Source organism: Leptopilina boulardi, unplaced genomic scaffold (genome assembly GCF_019393585.1).
Source record: "Leptopilina boulardi isolate dan_hultmark-lab unplaced genomic scaffold, ZJU_Lbou_2.1 LbouV2_114, whole genome shotgun sequence".
NCBI lineage: Eukaryota > Metazoa > Arthropoda > Insecta > Hymenoptera > Figitidae > Leptopilina > Leptopilina boulardi.
In genome coordinates, this window is record NW_026137657.1 from 421,671 (window position 1) to 440,069 (window position 18,399).

Sequence of the window (18,399 nt, forward strand, 5' to 3'; positions counted from 1 at the left end):
ATTTAAAGGTGTATTTGTACAATACGTCAAATTCAGATGAAAACGATTTATTAAAATTATAAATTTTATTTTTTAAATCCATTAGAAGACGAAAGTTCTTTAATTTTAAGCTACAAAATCAAGTGGTCTATTGAATCCGCCTTTTCTGTTCATGTACTGTCTGTACTTACGTTTTAAAATAACGTGAACTGCCCCAAGATCATTTCCTTCTACTTTTTTTCCTTTTGTTGTATCAAAGCCACAAAATCCCATTAAACGCATCATATCCTGTTCCTCAGGAGTTTTACCTTGTAAATCGGCTTCTATGAGTTAAAAAATTGTTCCGATGTTAATATTTATTTATTTAAGTATTCTACATTCATAAATTATGAAATAATGTAAAAACATTTTTAAAAATACCTGTAATTATAGGACGTTCATCTGGTTTAGATTTTGGTTTAACACGTTCCCTCGAGCGGGATCTACTATAAGATTTTCTATATCTTTCACGATTTCGTTCTCTATCTCTGTCCCTTGATTTAACTATGTCCCGATCTACTGATCTGTAATTAGATTTAATAAAAAAAAATCATATTTATATTAGCAATTTTAATTTGAGGTTATGTTAATAACTCTCTCTTAATATCGCAATTTTATATTTTTTTTCAGAAAAGAATATACTAAAATTTACCTTCGTCTTTCACGAGATCGTCTTCTTCGTCGATCTCTCTCACGTTCTCTTTCTCGGGAACGTTCACGATCCCTTCGTCGACTAGGAGATGGTGAACGACTTCGACCCATTCTCTATCTGAAAGTAAAATAATAGATTAAAAAAAAGTCTGTTTATATACAAGGAAAATATGGGAGTATTTCCCTTACCAATTAAAATATATAGATAATAAATAAATCACATTGACATTTGTCAATATTTTACGTAGTGAACACAATTTATTCTAATAAATTTTTTACGAAATAATAAAGTAATAATATTTACTGTTGTATCAGTAATGCCAATGGAAAAATAAAACACAAATAAAAGTTACTAATCACTGGACGACTGTAGAGGAAGTTACTAGACATTAACCAATCAGATTAGGAGGGACGAAAATAAACATCTGGTGGAATTCTAACCTTAACTGTCAGAATCAAAACACCGGGAATACAGGTTATATTTACTTTTATTTATTTATTTTTTTTGCAGTGTAAATAAAAATGTGGAAGTGTGTTAAAATTCTTGACAAAAATTATGCATTCGCGTCAAGAAAAGAGAATAATGTTTATAAAATTTTTTTTACGAATTTTATCACTATCTGGCTTGAAGAATTAACAATGGAAACAATTATACATAGATGCAAGGTATTTACTTCATTTTTTAATATAAACAATTATACATATTTTGTATTTATAACTATAATATAATTATATTTTTGTGATATATCATAATTTTCTAAAAACATATAGAAAATACATTCATTTTGCAGGTATTAAATCCTCTTTTAAAAATTGAGGCTTTAAATATTCAAAAAACAATAGACGAAATCTTGTCTCAAATTCCAGAAATTCTGGATTGTGCTGTAGAAGAGTCAAATAATTATAAAATAACACTGTATAATAATATTAAAGGTGGTAAATTAAAATTTGAATTACATTTAAATAGAGGAAGTAACGAGGATTTTTATGAGACAATTACAAAATCAATTTCCTTAATATCAATGGATTTAATTGAGAAACATCATCAACTTTTAAAAATTATTAAAGATAAGGATGAGGAAATTGCAGAATATAAAGCAGAGGGTGCACAACTTATTCGAAGTAAGTAAATAAAATGTTCAAATTTTTTCTTCAGAAGAAAAAAAAATCGACATTGAAACTTTTTTCAGAAAATATTGCAACCAAACCGTTTAACGAAGATTGTTTAAAAATAATACAAACAAAAACGGAAGAAAACGGCGAATGTATGTTTAAAACACTATTCAATTTGTGCAATAAAGCTGAAGAATTGAATTTTAGGTTTGTATGCTTCATTATTGTTTTTTTTTTTTTTAACTTTTTTCTAAAAAAAAAAAAGATAAAATTTAACTTCCTTTTACACAGCATTGATTCAGAGGAAGTGAAAATTAAAGCTGAAAACACGAATGATATTTCTGATGAAGTGAAAATCAAAGAAGAAATAACAAATCAAGTTTCTGAATCCATTGCAGTTGAGGAAATTAATTTCAATTCTAGTCTATCTACAAATAATCAATCAGAAGAGAATTTAAAACAAGAAAATAAACTTTCAAACGCAAAGAGAAAAGTAAAGGGTATCAGTGCTTCAATTATAAAACCCGTCAAAAAAGCAAAAAGTCGGATAAATACATTTATTTCTTAATTAATTTTTCTTGTTAATTATATATAATTGGGTGATATTTTTTTTATATCTACGACAATATTGCAGTTAAGGAAATCTAATATATAAAAAATATATCTGAAATAAATTTTTTTTCTTGAAGTAATTTATCATAAAAAAGTGAATTAATTGTACAACTTAAATAGAAAGTGTGCATTTTTATTATTGAAAAATTTATCTACAAACTTAAATTCTAGTTTTAGAAATTCAGTGGTAATGTGATAAAACATATTTTTATTACAATTATTCAAAAATAAGTTATTAGTAAAAAAAAAAACTTTTAAAATGATAATAATGAAAAAAGAACATTTATAAAGGAAATATAACAAAATGTTTTTGTTTAGAAAAAAATTGCCATAATTTCCAAAGACCTGCTTTGGTTTTTTCTTTTTTTAAGAAAATTAAAAATGTTGTGATTATCAAATTCCAATTTCTCGTTACAAATCTACAATTGTAATATAGAAATTTAATTATTCGTTTGTACTACTACAATATTCTACAGAGATTGTAAATATACGACAATAATATACAAAACAATCTAATAAATTAGTTAAACAATTAATTAATAAGGTTTAACAATTCAAAAGAGTGTGCAACAAAATTCAGGGATTTTAAATTATCAGTCTAAATCCTTGATCTATTTGAACACTTATCAAAATTTATCTATCGCTATCCTAACGTATATAATATTGGAAAAAACATAAAAACAAATTAGTGCTTTCTATAGATTTTCCAATTAACTTTGACATAGTGTACATTCTTTTTTTTTTTTTTTTGTGAGGCCAATTTATGACGTTTTGTTCCGAAGTTTTGCTTGTGGTACGATTATTAATTATAAAAAGCAGCTTAATATATTTTTTTTTACATTCGTTTATAGGCACAATAAAGGCAAAGGCTTTGTGTTTCTGCCAGCATAAACGAAGATACGAAATGCGACTCTATTTTTTTTTTATTTTTGTTTTGTTTTATTATAAGAGAACAACAATGCTAACTACGAAAGTACGTTGTGCGATCGTGCGATTTAATTAATGCACGTTCCTCTTAAGCTTTAATTAAATATTTTGTGTTTGGTGGTCTTAAATTAGCACATGCTAGAATACTTGTACGACTCGCTTTTTTTCCTTTAAGGAAAGTAATACAATAAAAATTTTCAAATATTAATTTGGACTTTAAAAAAAAATTAAATTTCCAATTTTTGAAAATTTGAGTCAAGTAAAAAAATTATATTTAAAATTGTAAATAAACATTACAATTTTTAGAAATTCAAAATTAATTTTAGGATCGATAGAAAAATTAAAAAGAAATGATTTCTTTAAAAATATACTCACTTAACAAATGTGTTAACATTTTCTCTATAATTACACGCTGCTTACTTTTAGAGAATTAAATAATGGTCCTCGATAAAGAGATGTTTATTTTTCATTAAAAATATCCAACAATTCCATTATTTGTTCAATTCTATTTTTTCTTTTATTAAATAAAAATTTCATCAAAAAATCACGAAATTTTCAAAATTGGAATAAATTGGATATTTTGAAAAATATAATTGTGGTAATATAATCTCTTAATAGTCTCAAATTCTGACGGAAATCACAATGCGCTTGATGAAGTCTTTCGATTAAACATTATAAATTCGCATATGACGAAAATATAATGTAACTTAGACGCGCCTCCGGATCAATATTATTTTAGGCCTTAAAAAATCATCTAATAACATTTTTTTGTCATGTAAAAAAATTTGTTTGTCTTTAAATACAAATTTTTTTTCTTCTTCTTCATTCGACTTAAAAAGGCAAATATCAAAAGCCGTAAAAAAAACTTTTCGTAATGTTCTTTATACGAACTTTACAATGAAATTTGTCAATTTCATTATTATTTTTTTTTGTGCACTCCAATTATTTTATACATTAAAAATTGTGGTTTAAATCTATATATTCCTCTCGTTTCCAGATTTTAGACATTTTCATTTTAAAATAAAAAATGAATGGGATGATTTCAAAATGTGAATTTTAGAATTTTGTATATGATTCTATGTTGTGCAGAATATTTTTTTTGTCGATTTGGATTTTTTTTCTTAAAACACCATATATATAGAGAATAATATATAAAAAATTTTCTATTTTTTGCACATATTAAAAAAGGTCAATCATTTTAAATTGACTTTTTTGTGAGCTTCGATGAATTTGCAGTGAAGGAAATTTTCCTTAAATTCATGAATTATTATCAATTTGGCTAACAAGAGCATTTCCAGGAGTCACTTTGCTGTGATGGTGATTGGGCTTTTATTATACTGTTGGCATCCTCTCTTTCTGAAGCCTCGAATAAACTTGCCTGAATAAATATTTGTTTATTAGTTCATTATTTTAATTCTTTTCTATGAAAATTATTTTTAAAAAATATAGTAAACTTATAAGAAAAATTAATTATTTTTTTTGTATCACCCTTCGTCCTCGTTGCTCTCGTATTCTTCTCGCCAATGTAAGAAAAGCCTCTTCAATATTAACATTTTCTTTACAGGAAACTTCAAAAAAAGGCATATCAAAATTTTCAGCTATTTTTTGTCCCCTTTCTGCTTCAACTACTCTATTTAACGTAGCATCACATTTATTGGCTGCAAGAACTTTAACGACGTCTGGAGATGCGTTCTATACAATTTGATATAGTAATTTTACATTAAAAATATTTTTTTTTTTTTATATAAAATGTAATTATTTGAAAATTATTACCTCTTGAATATTGCGAAGCCAATAAGATAGATGATTAAAACTTTCAAGACTGGTGACATCGTACATTAAAAGAATTCCCATTGCACCACGATAATAAGCTGTTGTTAATGTCCTAAATCTTTCTTGGCCGGCAGTGTCCCTTAAAAAATTAATCGTTCTATCAACTTTTTGTGGTAAGTAAAAATTTCCATTTCTTTTCAATATTTATTTTTTAATTTAATTTTCATTTGTATTAAATTTACCATTTATATATTATATTTGTAAATATTTAATTAAATTTTTATTTAAACGAATTAAACAATTTTTTATTTTTTTATTCTTATAAATTAATTAAATTTAAAGAAATTTCCAATAGTTACAAAAAAGTCATTATTACTGCCACAGTAAACGAAGAAGTGATAATACAACTCGTTATTTTTTTTTGTTAGATAAATTACTCTATCATCACGAATTTCTTTGTTGCTGTAAAACGTCGAATTCCAGGACATCACAACAAACTCGTTTATTCAACGAGAGAGGATCATCACAGGAGAACTTATCTCAGTCAACAAGCAACATTATAGAAAAACGCAACTTTGGACAAAGATATCCCTCGAGGCTGGAGCAACACCTGGGGAATATCTCCAGACAGAGAATCAACTAACGATTTCCTGAGCAGTACCGGACTCTCTGTAAGTCATTAATTTTAAACAGTCTTATATAGTAATCGTTGGAAAATTTTACCACTTTCGAGAGGAATATTACTAATATCAATAAGAATGCGACATCTAGCTGCAAAAAATATGAAGCATCTCATATCTTTCATTAAAAAGTTATTTAATTTTAAGTAAAGAATTTAAATATTTTCAATACATTTTAAATAATTTTATTAATTTATAAATCTAATTTTAAAAAAATATAAGTGACATAAATTTGACGTTCTAATGTGATGACATTTTTTATGATTAATTAATAAATATAAATAAATAAATGATAACAATAGAAAAAAATATTATGGCTATTTATAAAAAAAAATATAGACTCTCTCACCAAATTTGAAGTTTTATCGGAGTTCCATCAAGATTGATGATTTTTTGTTTGAAATCGATACCTGTGGAATAAAATAAAAAATTATTATTTCAAAATCTACGTATTAATTATTATCAAATAAATATTAATATGTTTCAAATAAATTTAATTGAAAAAAATAGATTTAAATGATAAAAAAAATTCTATTGTATATAATATTCTTTTACATTTTAATTTATAAAAAAAATATACAGTGAACCTTTGACTCGAATCATAGGTTCATCTATTTTTACTTTTCAACATTAATAAATACTGGTAACTACCTCTAACCTTTCTTTAAATAAATCTGAACTTTGTGAAATACATAATAGAAACAATGAAAATTCTTTATATTCCTATTAAAATAATTTAATTAATTTTTTTCAATTCACGTCATTAAAGAAAATAATATTATTAAGTCACATGAAAATAATTACTATAAAATTACAAAGCAATCAATTTTCGTAATTAAAATAAAAAAATGTCTTTAAATTAAAAATTAGAAAATACAATTTATTTAAAGTTTAAAAAATACTTTTAAGTATTTTTTAAAAATAAATAATAATTACACTATGTAGCTATCAACAATAATGAAGTGTACGTGCAGCTCAAAAAGTAATATAATTTTAAAGTATATATGAGAATGAAATAATTATAGATAAATTAATCAATTTTAATAGAAAAAAAACTCACCAATTGTAGATATGTAGGTGTCATAATAACGTTCATCACAATATCGATGGACAATACAAGTTTTTCCCACATTAGAGTCCCCGAGAACAAGAACTTTATAAGTGGCAGCAAAATCTAGCGCCATATTTGCTTTGATCACTTGTCGTATCACCCCCGAGTCGACAAACTCGGTACATTTTCTTTAGGGGTGTGAGGTGGGTGATGGAATCGATTTGAAGCCTGCGCCTTTCGCAATAAATTTTCCCTTAAATTCTCTCATTCGATGATACAATAAATTAATAATCACAGAAACATTCCTAAACAAAAATCAAATATTTGAAAAATTACAATAAATAAAAATTATACAATTTTAATAACTAAATATTATAAAAATCTTAAAATTATACAATTTTAATAACTAAATATTATAAAAATCTTAAAATTATATAAATTTTGTATAATTTAGAAAGAAGAAAGAAAAAGATCATATAAAATAAAATATTTCCTCTATTCTAATTTATATGAAAAATAACCTTTTTTTGGGAATTATTACTCTTTTTATTTGTCTATTACACTTGCTAATTTAGCCTTCCTCATTTTTCACAATAATAACTGAAAAATCGGAAGATTAACAATGTATATTAATTTTAACAATTGTATCTTGTACAAAATTAGTAACAAAATTAACAAAATTCAGAATTAGTCTACTTCTCAATTATTTAAGTCCTGATAGTTTTTAAAAACGAAATATTCAAAGAAACAAATTTGAGCGAAGTGTCGATTATATTTTCTACTTTTGAATTTTGACGAATTTTATTTTTACGATTATTCGAAAAATTCGCAAAATTTTGATTAACAAAAAAGAAAGGAGACAAAACAGTTTATTTCTTTATTAAATATTTATTTATCAATTTTTTATCAGAAAATATACTAAATACTAATTATTTATAAATATTTTTAATGAATATAAATTTTATTGATAAATAAATATTTAAAATAAGCAAAAAAAATTTTATTTACTTATTTTTTGTTAATCAAAAACGTTGCGAATTTTTCTGACAAATTTTTTTTAGAATTCGATTGATATTATTGTGTTACAGTACACGTGTTTTTTTTGTGTTGAGTATATGTAATAATAATGATATTTGCGATACAATGATTCTCACTTAAATGGACGTAATTTGATATTGGATTACAATTACTCAATATTTTTCCATATATAAGAAACTTAAAAAATATTGTCTGTAATTTTATTAAAAAGTTGACTAGAAATGAAATAAATTATTCATTGAATTAATAACAATATTATCAACTAATAATAAATAACAATGAAATTCTTTCATTAATAGTGCCTACATTGAATTATTCTTCGTATACCAAAGTACACATTAGTTAAAAATTGAAATATTTATAGGCACTTTACATTTTTTAATAATCACAAGTTTAATTTTTTTCGTTTGATTTATAAAAACATTTTTTTTTTTTTTTTTTTTTTTGATTTTTAGTAGCATTTGATACTTTCTCCTTAGTCAGTTTTAAAATGTTATTCTCAGTCTTATTAAAAAATTATATATTTAACTTCCACTTTTTAGTTATTACGTACCGAGAAAAAACAATTTCTTAACCAGTAAAATGTCAAAAACTATTTTTCTCCATTGTAACAATAATAGAAAAAATCGCGATTATAAAAAGTTATTCTACTATAATTATAAAATGTATATACGTACTACAAATAGTGAAAATGATATGATAGAGGGGGAGAGAGGGTGGGGGGGGTTGTTAAATACCAACGATTACTGAACTACTAACATTTTGATATCTCTATAGTTTCTTAACAACTATACGAACAACTATATTCCTAAAAATACTGTTACGTTGTCTTGAGTTCATTCTACGATTTTGTTTAAAACTTTCAGTTCCTATCTTATTCATAAAATACATATATGTATGTTGACTAAAGTGATATCTAACAGTTACATTTTTGTTCTCTAAAGGGAAACGTACTAATATTTTTATTCAAAAGGAAAATTTCAATTTTCCGAAATTTAACGTCCATATTTTAATAATTATATTCTTTTTGTTACTTATTTCGTTTATATTTTCGCAATAAAAAATTATTTTTTGCACTCGAAAGTAAAATTTGAAAAAAAATAAAATTATAAAATTGCACAAATAAGTAAACCGATAAGAACCATTCCTAACATGAAAGTAAGATCGCGTTTGATATTAGGATCTTTCAAACCAGCTCCGGGAAGACTGTAGATAGATCTCCATCGCAATGACCATAAAGGTATAATTACATGCAGAATATCGGGAATCATGAAGCCAAGATCGCGAACGACCTACAATAATTAACATTTACTAATTCTATTGTAAAAATATTTTTCTGCGCTACTTTTTCTCTAATAATTATAAAAAAGACTATTTTCAAATTGAAAATATTGAATAAGTTAATATCACAATATTTTCATATTTATTAATATAATTGAAAAAAGATCAAGCAATATAAAAAAAAATTAAGATTATTTCTAAAAAAGAGAGGAGGAAAAAGATCGTTGAGATAATTTTTAAAAATAGGAAAATTCTCCAAAGAAAAAGAAAGAAATCGTTTCTAATTACATTATTTAAAAAAAAATAATCAGAAAATTCACCTGATGCGCGTATCCTTCTCCCCTGACAACATTTGTGACAAATTGATCCCATCCTCCAGCAAGAATATGCATAAGTGCAATAGCACTAATTCCAAATGCTATACGATGTGTTACAGGATTTTTATCATCAGCCAAATGTATCACAAGTATTGTTGATATCAGTTCCGTGATGGAGAAAAATAATTGATGGTACCATTGAGAATAAAAATCATCATTCCAATAATTAATGTAGACCCACCAGGAATAATAATGTGAGAAGACAGCAGACAGGAAGAGAATGAACATACTTGTACGAAGACGATTTTGGAATGCCAACCATGTTAAATACTTGACCGTTTCATAGAATACAATTACTCCAAAAACAATTGATATCCATATTTTTAATGTATTCGATGTTGCATTAAAGTACATATGTTTATAAGAAGCAATTCCCGATTCATATGAACCTAAAATAATAAATTATTAGAATTCTATAATTTGTCCTGAAAAAATGAAATTGAGTTGCTTGAAAATGTAAAAAATTTTACCTTTGAAAACAGTATCCCAACAAGAACAAGAACAATATTGCTTATCGACATCTCGAGCAAAATCTTGCCAGAAATAGTATAGAAAAGCAATATGCAAAGGTGGAATAAGTAGCGGTGCTATAAATCCACAAATTTTCGAGCCAATAGTGGCAATGTTAATATATAAAATTCGCTTGAACATGATCGTTAATGAAACTAGTTTCCACTATTAGATTTAGAGGAAAATCTTCCGGTTACATCGTTGGAAGATAGAATTTTGCTTCTTTTATATTTATTATTAAACTCAATCTCATCAGCCATTGCTATTCCTTTTGTGCTCCAAAATAGTCTCAACAAGTTCCAAATATACGCAAGCTTTTACAAATTGCTGAAATTATTTATAGACTAACAAAATGAAATAACAGGTGTAAATTTTTTTAATTTTTAAAAAATTATCATAACTTTTTAAAAATTGACAAGAATTAAATATTTTCAAAAATGAAATAATTAATTTAAATTTTCCTACATTAATTTATTACTATAAATGTTAATTTAAATTATTACTTTTCTGCATTTTTTTTTTAAAAGGTAAAATTAATTTTAAACATACCAAAATAAAAAAGCTTGCATTTTCTGGAAACAATTTGAAGGTTATAAATACTTTCGTTGCTCATCAGTACTTTTCTATTGTTATATATTTCAAAGACGGAGACAATTCGTTGAAACAATTGAAAAATTATTAACTTTCTTTTAATACATGTTAGTTTTGAAAAATAGTAAATTAAAATTCAATAAAATTTCCATTTCGCCGGAGCGACCGGAGAAAAATATTTTAGTTCACCCCAAGAAGAACATGCGTAATAGAAATAGATTATTTCATCTCTCTGTTAATTTGTAATACTTTTTTTTGTATATAATTTATCATTTTTTAAATAGTTTAACGAATTAAAAAATACATTGCAAAACTCAAAATTCTGCCAAACGGGCAACAAACTATATACTGTTAAACCAAAAACAATTCGTGTGACATAACCACGAATTATTATTTTTTTTTTACATTGGCGGGACTTTTAAATTTAATTTCAAAAAAAAAATATAATAAATATTTACAGATAGATGATTGTATCAAAATAATTTTTTAAATTAAAGTAAAATACCTTTTTGTAAAAAATACTATAATTTTCAAAAATGATGAATTCTAAAAGAATCGTTTCTTCTAAAATTAAATATTCTATTTCATCATAAAAAATACAATTCTTTAGGGAAAATAAATCTTGATTATTTACAATTCATTAAAATCAGCTCACACATCAACATCGAATGGTTGAAAGGCTTTTCTAATTTTCATTGACAATTCAGTTTCCTCATTCTTATCCATTTGACAATCTCGCCAATCAGCACGATCATTAAGATCTAAAATTCTATCACTAACCAACACTTCTCTACCAAATTGTAATGGAAAATCTTTTTTAATTCTATGATATAATTTTTCTCCATCTGGCAATTCTACATAGAAATAAAGCATTCCTGGTTGAGCAATTTGTTGCAATTGTGAATTTCTTGGTATTTCCGTTAATGAAAAATTATTGCACTCTGCCATTTCCTGTTAAAAATATTAAATTAGTTATTAATAAAAATTATACATGATTTAATACTTATAATTTAAATTTACCTCAAATGCTTCTTTCAATGAAGATGCTTGATTTTTATGCACAGGAATTGCTTGAAGTTGACAATGTGAAGTTTTGAAATTTCTTTCAAAAAATACAGGTACACGATCAGTGTTTGCGTAATATTTTCTCACGGCTTCTTTGTAAAGTTTCATTTCTTTTTCTACATTATCGGGCAATATTGATAAACTTTGATGATGTGTAACTGGTAATATTAAAAAATGATCATCGACTACTCCGCCTTTAGCGAGAGCTAAATAAATATCAGTACCAACAGAAATAACTAAATGCTTCGAAACTTCTGGACTTGAAAGACAAAACCAACATTTTGCTTGATCGAATTCAAATTTAGCCTTTTTGTTCGGTTGATCAGATTTTTTATTTTTTCTTTTCTCATTTGAAGAATCCATATCAAAGAAAAATTGTGTACTTTTCATTTCTGATGATTTATTTTGATTAAATGGATCTGGACTCAACATTGATTTCGAATACGGAGATGATGTTTCATCTGTGGTTTTAATTATTAATTCCGATAATCGACTTCGATCAACCGGAGTGAGATTCAGTGCATAAAGCCATTTTTGTGTCTTATTTCGTACTGTAGCCAATGACATAAATCTAGTTGCTATTTCCATATTATCCTCCGTTTTACTTTGATTTCTGGAATAAAAAAAAAAATAAATTAGTGTCAATTATAATAAAAATCTAAATAGAAAGAAAAGAAATTATACCTATAAGGCGGTCTTTCATAATGAATATTTTCCAAGCCACAAAGATGATATCTTGGTTTTATATGTGTTGATAACCAGGCAATAAGTTTTGATCCTTTATATTTAATTTCCGGTTGTTTAGGATCTAAATTTGTAATTCCTTCAGGCCACGGTGATGTCAATAGAAAATCAACACCACGATAACTTGGTTGTCCTTTTAAACATGTATTTCTAACATCTGTAACATCTTTTGCGTTAAAAGAGTAGTCTTTCATTTCTGAAGAACTTTCCTCAATACCGCTAAGATAGGCAATTTTTAATCCTGAACTTGCATTATAAAGTCCTCGTCTTCCAAGATATGTGAGATTTTGACAGATCTCACAACCATTAAGATCTGGATAATGTTTTACGTCAGATTGACGATTTGGACCAATAATATAAGTTGGCACCGGAATTGATTTACTTCCATTTTTATATGGTTCTAATTCAATATTATTTTCACCAAAAAAATTACCCACACATAGAAGAAAATCGAAAGGACCATTCTTTTTGTTTATAGTATCAACTTTGTTGAATAAAAATTTAAATTGTCCTTCTACATCACCACAAATTAACACTTTTTGCTTCTCCGACATTTTATTCACTAATTTCACTTTTTAAATGATTAATTTATTGTTTTTAAACAATTAAAATACTTAAATGTTTATAATTTTTTTGACGAGCACATGTTCTAACCTTAACGCATCAACAACAATCGGCCATCTTGAATGACTTTCTGCGCATGTCAGTGTGTTTCAAATGTTTGAAATAAAATTTAATAATTAAATAGATTCAATTTTGTTTTAAACATTGAATCTATTTATTGTTTGTGTAATTTTAAAGCATCATCAATTTGGTTATAAAATATTTGTTGTTATATTTAAAATTGGTTTAAACTTTCGCGCGTAATTTTATCCGACAGCTGATTGGCTAATTTGTGGAGCAGGGTTGGGTATGTAAAAAACTACGAATAATCGTTCATTACAATAAGATACGTGGATTTATTTCGTAGTTCATAGCTGGTGACGAGACTTTTGGCTCTGCTTTTGGGAACGGAATGCAGAAGTCAGAAGACGAAGACAGACAAAGAGAAGAGAGAAAGAGAGAGAGAATGTGTAATAAGACGGAATGAAAAGAGGGATATAGTTAAAAAAGGGGTAGAAAATGATAAACGCTAGGCGTGTCGGCGTCGTTTTTTATAAAATTTGTCAATGACATTTGGTTTTTTAATAAAAAGTAAAGTTCACCAACAATATTTAAGTGAAGTGCCAATAAAAAGGATTTATACGGATGACATTTCTATCAAGAATATGATGCGAAGAGCGTGGGATACAATAATGAGAATTGAAAGGATCGAGAAGGCACGCAATGGATAGCGTGCTATCTAAATTATCCACGAGGTTTATAACCTATTGAAAAATACGAAATGTCTGCGTGGATGTAGTTTGCCAATGTCCAAAAGAAGGGAATGCTTGTTTTGGGTAAATTTTGGGCGATAGCCTGTGCCAGGTTATGGAGACAGAGAGTATAAAATCAGGGGCTAGTGAGCATAGCCATAGCCTTCATAGCAAAGGTTCTCAAAAACATCATCATCATCGCACGCATAGCAACAAATCTCATCATCGACACAACTCACATCGAAACACAAGGTATTAATTGTTTTTTTTTCCTTGAGCCTCTTTTCTCAACATATTACATTGTCTGTTTCACCTCTATAATAAGGATATAACTATGTCTTTGTTAATTAATTATTAATGGCTCAAGTTCTATATTAACACAATTGATTGAACTGTAATTGATTGTGCGAATTTTATATGAAAGCAAATTCTATATATAAGATATAGGTCTTTGGTATTTATAGTTTAAAAAATGTCAATAAAAAAACCAATTTGTAATTTTGTAACTAGTTTTTAAACAAAGGGGAATTATTTGTAGATAAGAGGACTAATTTTGAAAATTAATTTCAGTAAAAGTAATCGAGGTCAAAGGAAAGACCGCCTTAATTTGGATACGAATGATATGGCCCCATTTCAAACGACTGTCAATATACGTGGTGAAAGTGTCGATAACATGGGTCAGGAAGTAATTGAGGTGCAAATCCTACCCCAGGATGAAAATTGGGGAGAAAATACAACTGCTGTCACGGGAAATACTTCTGATAGATCAGAATCAACAGAAGATGTCAGTCATTGGCCAAATGATATGGAAAGTTCATTTGGTTTCAAATGCCATCGATATGTGGGCATGATGGTAGCAATGTTCCTTGGAATAAGCGCCTTTTTAAGTCCTATTGCTATGGTTATACTGCCAAAAGTAGCATTTTTACCTGAACATTTATCCGTTCTACCAGTGGAGAAAAAATTAGAGCTGCTCGCCTGTAATGCCGAATGTAAAGGACAACTTCTTGGATTAACGTTTAAATTAGTTTTATTAGGCATAGGAACATGGGCAGTTTTTTTACGGCCTAGATATGCAACAATGCCAAGAGTTTATCTCTTTAGAGCTGGGGTTCTTGTTTTAACCATGCTGTGCATTTGTACTTACTGGTTATTTTATATTGTACAGGTAAATGAAAAAAACAACTATTTCTTTGAAATTATTTAACGTTGATTAACAATTTTTTTTTAAATTTCTAGTTAACAGAGATTGCAAAAAGTGTTTCCAATGGGGAGTTATCGGGTTACAAAAATTTGGTGGCCTATGCGAGTACATTTTCCGATACGCTACTATTTATTCACTACATTGCTGTTCTTTTAATTGAGATTCGTCAATTACAACCAATGTATTATCTCAAGGTATGTAAACTAAATAAATTGAATCATTGCTCACTGAATTGAATAATTAAATTTTTTCAGGTGGTAAGATCTCCAGACGGAGAATCAAGATCCTATGCAATTGGACAATTGTCAATACAACGAGCGGCTGTTTGGGCTTTGGAGAAATATTACACCGAGTTCTCAATCTATAATCCCTATTTGGATCGATTGCCAGTTTCAAAATCAGGTAGGAAACAATCGAGTTTTAAATTCTACGATGTAGATGGAACTGTGACGAGCGGTGGACAAAATCGCAGTGGGAATGGAGGCGATCGTGCTGTTCTTGCTGCACAGGCACGACGTAGGGATTCAAGTCATAATGAGAGATTTTATGAGGAACACGATTACGAGAGGCGTGTACGAAAGAGAAAAGCACGTCTCATTACAGCTGCGGAGGAGGCCTTTGCTCATATTAAACGTTTACATTCGGACGCTGATTCAGCGCCAAATCCAGGTCCAATGGATCCAATGGAAGCTGCGCAAGCTGTATTTCCCTCAATGGCAAGATCATTGCAAAAGTACCTGAGAGTAACGCGACAACAACCACGTCATTCGGTTGAGGCAATTCTTGCGCGACTCGCACGATGTTTAGCGCAGGACGCGGCACCAAAAGCCTTTTTAGAACCATTTTTCACCTCAAGTCCAGTGCTTTCGCACGAAAAAGAACGACAAAGAAAATCACAACATTGGGCTTTAGTTTGTGAGGGTGAATTACCCTCACGGCTAATCACTGATGGATGTGAATTTCAATTGCGACAGGGTGAAGTTGCATTACTTTGTACGGTTCAACGATTGCCACATTTTAATCTCACTGAGCAACTCGCTCATCCTAAGTCTAACAAATTTCTTCTCAGGCTTAATTCAGAGACTTCCGTGTAACAATAACCAGGTTGTGTTCATAGATAAACTAATTTTCTCGTAAATGAAATTTAAATCAAGAATTTTTTTTTAATTAAAATAGATATATTTTAATTTAAATAGTATTAAACCATTTGACTTTTATCTATATATTTTAAGAAATAGAAAAATTTACTCACCATTATTATTTTTCTCCAATTAATAGATTTCAGTTCCTTTGGTATATCTGTAAAATAGAAAAGTCAATGGATTAATACGTATTTAGTTTTAATAATTTAATTATTATTTACAAATTTTAATACTTTTTAAAAGTGTTAGTTTTTTTTTTAATTTTTAAGTAAATTTTGACTACATTTATTTGTTATTTAATAATCTCTTGCCAAGGAAATGTTTATATACTCAGGGAACTTTTGTTCCATTTTCAAATACATTTAATTATTGCGAATGATAAATAATAATTCACATTAGTTTTTAAATTATACATTTAGTTATGATAAATGATAAGTTGTTCATCATGATCATGTTGCTTTTAATTATTTTTATTTTGGAAATAATTCGAGTGATTATATTGAATAAGACTTAATGTATTGATCTCTTCTTTTTTCTTCTTTTTTTAAAAAAGTATGGACATGCCATGGGAATTTTAGTTATTAAATAATTAATTAAATTATTTTTAATTGCGAAGCTTTTAAAATAATCAATATTATCGAACAATTTATATTGCAACGATGCTCAGTGTCTTATATAAACCAAAGTTGGAAGAAAATCTAGAAATATATATTGCATTTGACAAATTTATAACTCAAGAAATCTTGTCAATTATAAAGAGAAGCTTTTTTATAAAATAATCTTGTTTTGAAATACGAGATTGTTACAATTAAATAGTAAATTTTGATTTTTAAATCAATATTTTTCTCAGAAACTTGATTTTTAATTTATTTAATAAAACAAGTTTTACAAATTATAAAATAATTTTTTATAGTTTTTTGAGAAAAAAAGATAGTTCTCATTGATAAAATTAAATAATTAACGTTAATTCAAACAAAATTTGACTTTAATTTGAATTTGAGAACAATGCAAATATTGTTAAAGTTTTGTAATGAAAAAACTACTTTGAAGAATGCAAAAATAACATATTTGCAACTCTCTTGTTATTTGCGCACTATACTCATTTTATAAGTTTGAAAAGACATATTTTTATTAGTGAAAATTCATTTTCACAGGCACAAATTAAGCATAATAGAAATAATGAACGCGTGAAAATGTGTGTGCATGTGTACATGTATATTTAATAACAGCAGATCATTTTTAAATTACAAATTATATTATTAGAAAATTTGTGAAATACAATAATGAAAATGGCAATGTTGTTGACATGCAATCCAGCACTTGTAATTAAAGCACACGGCTTTAAATGTTGGTAACGTCATTTTTTTTATTTATAGCACTTAAAAAAATTCCATTTTTACAATAATTAAAAATAATTTTTTTTTTGTTTTTAAATTTAGTTTTTAATTTGCTGCCAAAGGTAAAAGAAAATTCACGAATTCTTGCTCAGTTTCTTTAGTTTAAAACTTGAACGAAAATACTCAATGTGTTATAGTTTTTAATTTACAAAAAAAAAATTTCAAGAGCTAATTGTTCCAGGAACCAGCTCTCTAAATGAAGGATCTGTTTCAATTTTGAAAAAAAAAACTATTTAATATTGTAAATAATTAAAAAAAAAAAAATAGAGATTAAGTCGCTATCGGTGGTGGATACGACGGTGCAGGACTTTGTAAAAAATAGCTATATGTTAAAAAAATATCTATAAAAAAAGAGCCTCTCTCTGCCTTTATTATTATACACGTAAGTGAAGGGGATCTAAAAATATATATATAAAAAGAGAAAAAAAAACCGAAAAATTGAACAAATTTCCGCTTCACTTTTTAGCGACAATGAGATATCAGTATTTTTATGGCCACATATCAGAGATTTCATATACACTTTGTGATTCTTTTTTAACGCAAAAAAAAAAAAAAAACATAGAAGGATAGATGATAGATATTCTTTACACAATTTTAAGTGTAAGGCACAAAGGACTTTTTTTACTGTATTTTTGTGAGTACACGATTTTTGTGCGTTGTAGATTTTGTGACTTTTTATTTATATACACGCCTAAAATGAGAAAAAAAATGTATTGAATAATAAATAAAAAAAAATTCACGTAAAATTATTTTAGTTTTAATTTTCAAAAATTATCCTCTAATATTATTTTTATTTTACAGAATATTGTACAATTTTTCAATTAATTAATTTCGAAAACAATTGATTTTCTAATAAATTCGTTTTAATTC

At 26.8% G+C, this 18,399-nt stretch overlaps 6 protein-coding genes across 6 annotated transcripts; 2 read left to right on the forward strand and 4 right to left on the reverse strand.

Moving 5' to 3' along the window:
- Positions 1–31: 31 nt before the first annotated feature.
- On the reverse strand, positions 32–1,006 carry LOC127282235 (U4/U6.U5 small nuclear ribonucleoprotein 27 kDa protein). Its single transcript, XM_051306405.1, has 4 exons — positions 859–1,006; positions 671–787; positions 400–542; positions 32–302 (listed from the first exon to the last, which is right to left on the reverse strand). The coding sequence occupies exons 2-4, from the start codon at positions 778–780 to the stop codon at positions 106–108; spliced, it is 450 nt and encodes a 149-aa protein (XP_051162362.1). The 5' UTR covers positions 781–787; positions 859–1,006; the 3' UTR covers positions 32–105.
- A 90-nt stretch (positions 1,007–1,096) lies between these two features.
- LOC127282195 (uncharacterized) lies at positions 1,097–2,476 on the forward strand. The gene is made up of 4 exons (XM_051306318.1): positions 1,097–1,335; positions 1,461–1,791; positions 1,860–1,989; positions 2,074–2,476. The coding sequence occupies exons 1-4, from the start codon at positions 1,192–1,194 to the stop codon at positions 2,348–2,350; spliced, it is 882 nt and encodes a 293-aa protein (XP_051162275.1). The 5' UTR covers positions 1,097–1,191; the 3' UTR covers positions 2,351–2,476.
- Positions 2,477–2,819: 343 nt separating this feature from the next.
- LOC127282206 (ras-related protein Rab-8A) lies at positions 2,820–7,114 on the reverse strand. Its single transcript, XM_051306343.1, has 5 exons — positions 6,835–7,114; positions 6,124–6,184; positions 5,095–5,233; positions 4,810–5,013; positions 2,820–4,699 (listed from the first exon to the last, which is right to left on the reverse strand). Exons 1-5 carry the CDS (start codon positions 6,956–6,958, stop codon positions 4,601–4,603), a joined length of 627 nt encoding a protein of 208 aa, XP_051162300.1. The 5' UTR covers positions 6,959–7,114; the 3' UTR covers positions 2,820–4,600.
- Positions 7,115–8,281: 1,167 nt separating this feature from the next.
- On the reverse strand, positions 8,282–10,217 carry LOC127282200 (uncharacterized). The gene is made up of 3 exons (XM_051306332.1): positions 9,992–10,217; positions 9,465–9,910; positions 8,282–9,155 (listed from the first exon to the last, which is right to left on the reverse strand). The coding sequence occupies exons 1-3, from the start codon at positions 10,170–10,172 to the stop codon at positions 8,970–8,972; spliced, it is 813 nt and encodes a 270-aa protein (XP_051162289.1). The 5' UTR covers positions 10,173–10,217; the 3' UTR covers positions 8,282–8,969.
- A 963-nt stretch (positions 10,218–11,180) lies between these two features.
- LOC127282132 (CWF19-like protein 1) lies at positions 11,181–13,126 on the reverse strand. The gene is made up of 3 exons (XM_051306235.1): positions 12,372–13,126; positions 11,643–12,300; positions 11,181–11,573 (listed from the first exon to the last, which is right to left on the reverse strand). The coding sequence occupies exons 1-3, from the start codon at positions 12,983–12,985 to the stop codon at positions 11,274–11,276; spliced, it is 1,572 nt and encodes a 523-aa protein (XP_051162192.1). The 5' UTR covers positions 12,986–13,126; the 3' UTR covers positions 11,181–11,273.
- A 302-nt stretch (positions 13,127–13,428) lies between these two features.
- On the forward strand, positions 13,429–18,275 carry LOC127282113 (vang-like protein 1). The gene is made up of 4 exons (XM_051306197.1): positions 13,429–14,038; positions 14,357–14,954; positions 15,026–15,184; positions 15,245–18,275. Exons 1-4 carry the CDS (start codon positions 13,902–13,904, stop codon positions 16,082–16,084), a joined length of 1,734 nt encoding a protein of 577 aa, XP_051162154.1. The 5' UTR covers positions 13,429–13,901; the 3' UTR covers positions 16,085–18,275.
- The last annotated feature ends 124 nt before the right edge of the window (positions 18,276–18,399 follow it).

Coding starts and splice junctions, on each gene's coding strand:
- LOC127282235 (XM_051306405.1), bottom strand. CDS start 780: ATGGGTCGAAGTCGTTCACCATCTCCTAGTCGACGAAGGGATCGTGAA. Junction 543..670: donor CGATCTCGTGAAAGACGAAG/GTAAATTTTAGT, acceptor ATCTAATTACAG/ATCAGTAGATCGGGACATAG. Junction 303..399: donor TGAACGTCCTATAATTACAG/GTATTTTTAAAA, acceptor TTTAACTCATAG/AAGCCGATTTACAAGGTAAA.
- LOC127282195 (XM_051306318.1), top strand. CDS start 1,192: ATGTGGAAGTGTGTTAAAATTCTTGACAAAAATTATGCATTCGCGTCA. Junction 1,792..1,859: donor GGGTGCACAACTTATTCGAA/GTAAGTAAATAA, acceptor AACTTTTTTCAG/AAAATATTGCAACCAAACCG. Junction 1,990..2,073: donor GCTGAAGAATTGAATTTTAG/GTTTGTATGCTT, acceptor CCTTTTACACAG/CATTGATTCAGAGGAAGTGA.
- LOC127282206 (XM_051306343.1), bottom strand. CDS start 6,958: ATGGCGCTAGATTTTGCTGCCACTTATAAAGTTCTTGTTCTCGGGGAC. Junction 6,185..6,834: donor CACCTACATATCTACAATTG/GTGAGTTTTTTT, acceptor TTTATTCCACAG/GTATCGATTTCAAACAAAAA. Junction 4,700..4,809: donor GAGAGCAACGAGGACGAAGG/GTGATACAAAAA, acceptor ATATTTATTCAG/GCAAGTTTATTCGAGGCTTC.
- LOC127282200 (XM_051306332.1), bottom strand. CDS start 10,172: ATGTTCAAGCGAATTTTATATATTAACATTGCCACTATTGGCTCGAAA. Junction 9,911..9,991: donor TTGGGATACTGTTTTCAAAG/GTAAAATTTTTT, acceptor TTATTATTTTAG/GTTCATATGAATCGGGAATT. Junction 9,156..9,464: donor GAGAAGGATACGCGCATCAG/GTGAATTTTCTG, acceptor TAATTATTGTAG/GTCGTTCGCGATCTTGGCTT.
- LOC127282132 (XM_051306235.1), bottom strand. CDS start 12,985: ATGTCGGAGAAGCAAAAAGTGTTAATTTGTGGTGATGTAGAAGGACAA. Junction 12,301..12,371: donor TATGAAAGACCGCCTTATAG/GTATAATTTCTT, acceptor TTTTTATTCCAG/AAATCAAAGTAAAACGGAGG. Junction 11,574..11,642: donor CATTGAAAGAAGCATTTGAG/GTAAATTTAAAT, acceptor TATTTTTAACAG/GAAATGGCAGAGTGCAATAA.
- LOC127282113 (XM_051306197.1), top strand. CDS start 13,902: ATGGAGACAGAGAGTATAAAATCAGGGGCTAGTGAGCATAGCCATAGC. Junction 14,039..14,356: donor AACTCACATCGAAACACAAG/GTATTAATTGTT, acceptor AATTAATTTCAG/TAAAAGTAATCGAGGTCAAA. Junction 15,185..15,244: donor AACCAATGTATTATCTCAAG/GTATGTAAACTA, acceptor AAATTTTTTCAG/GTGGTAAGATCTCCAGACGG.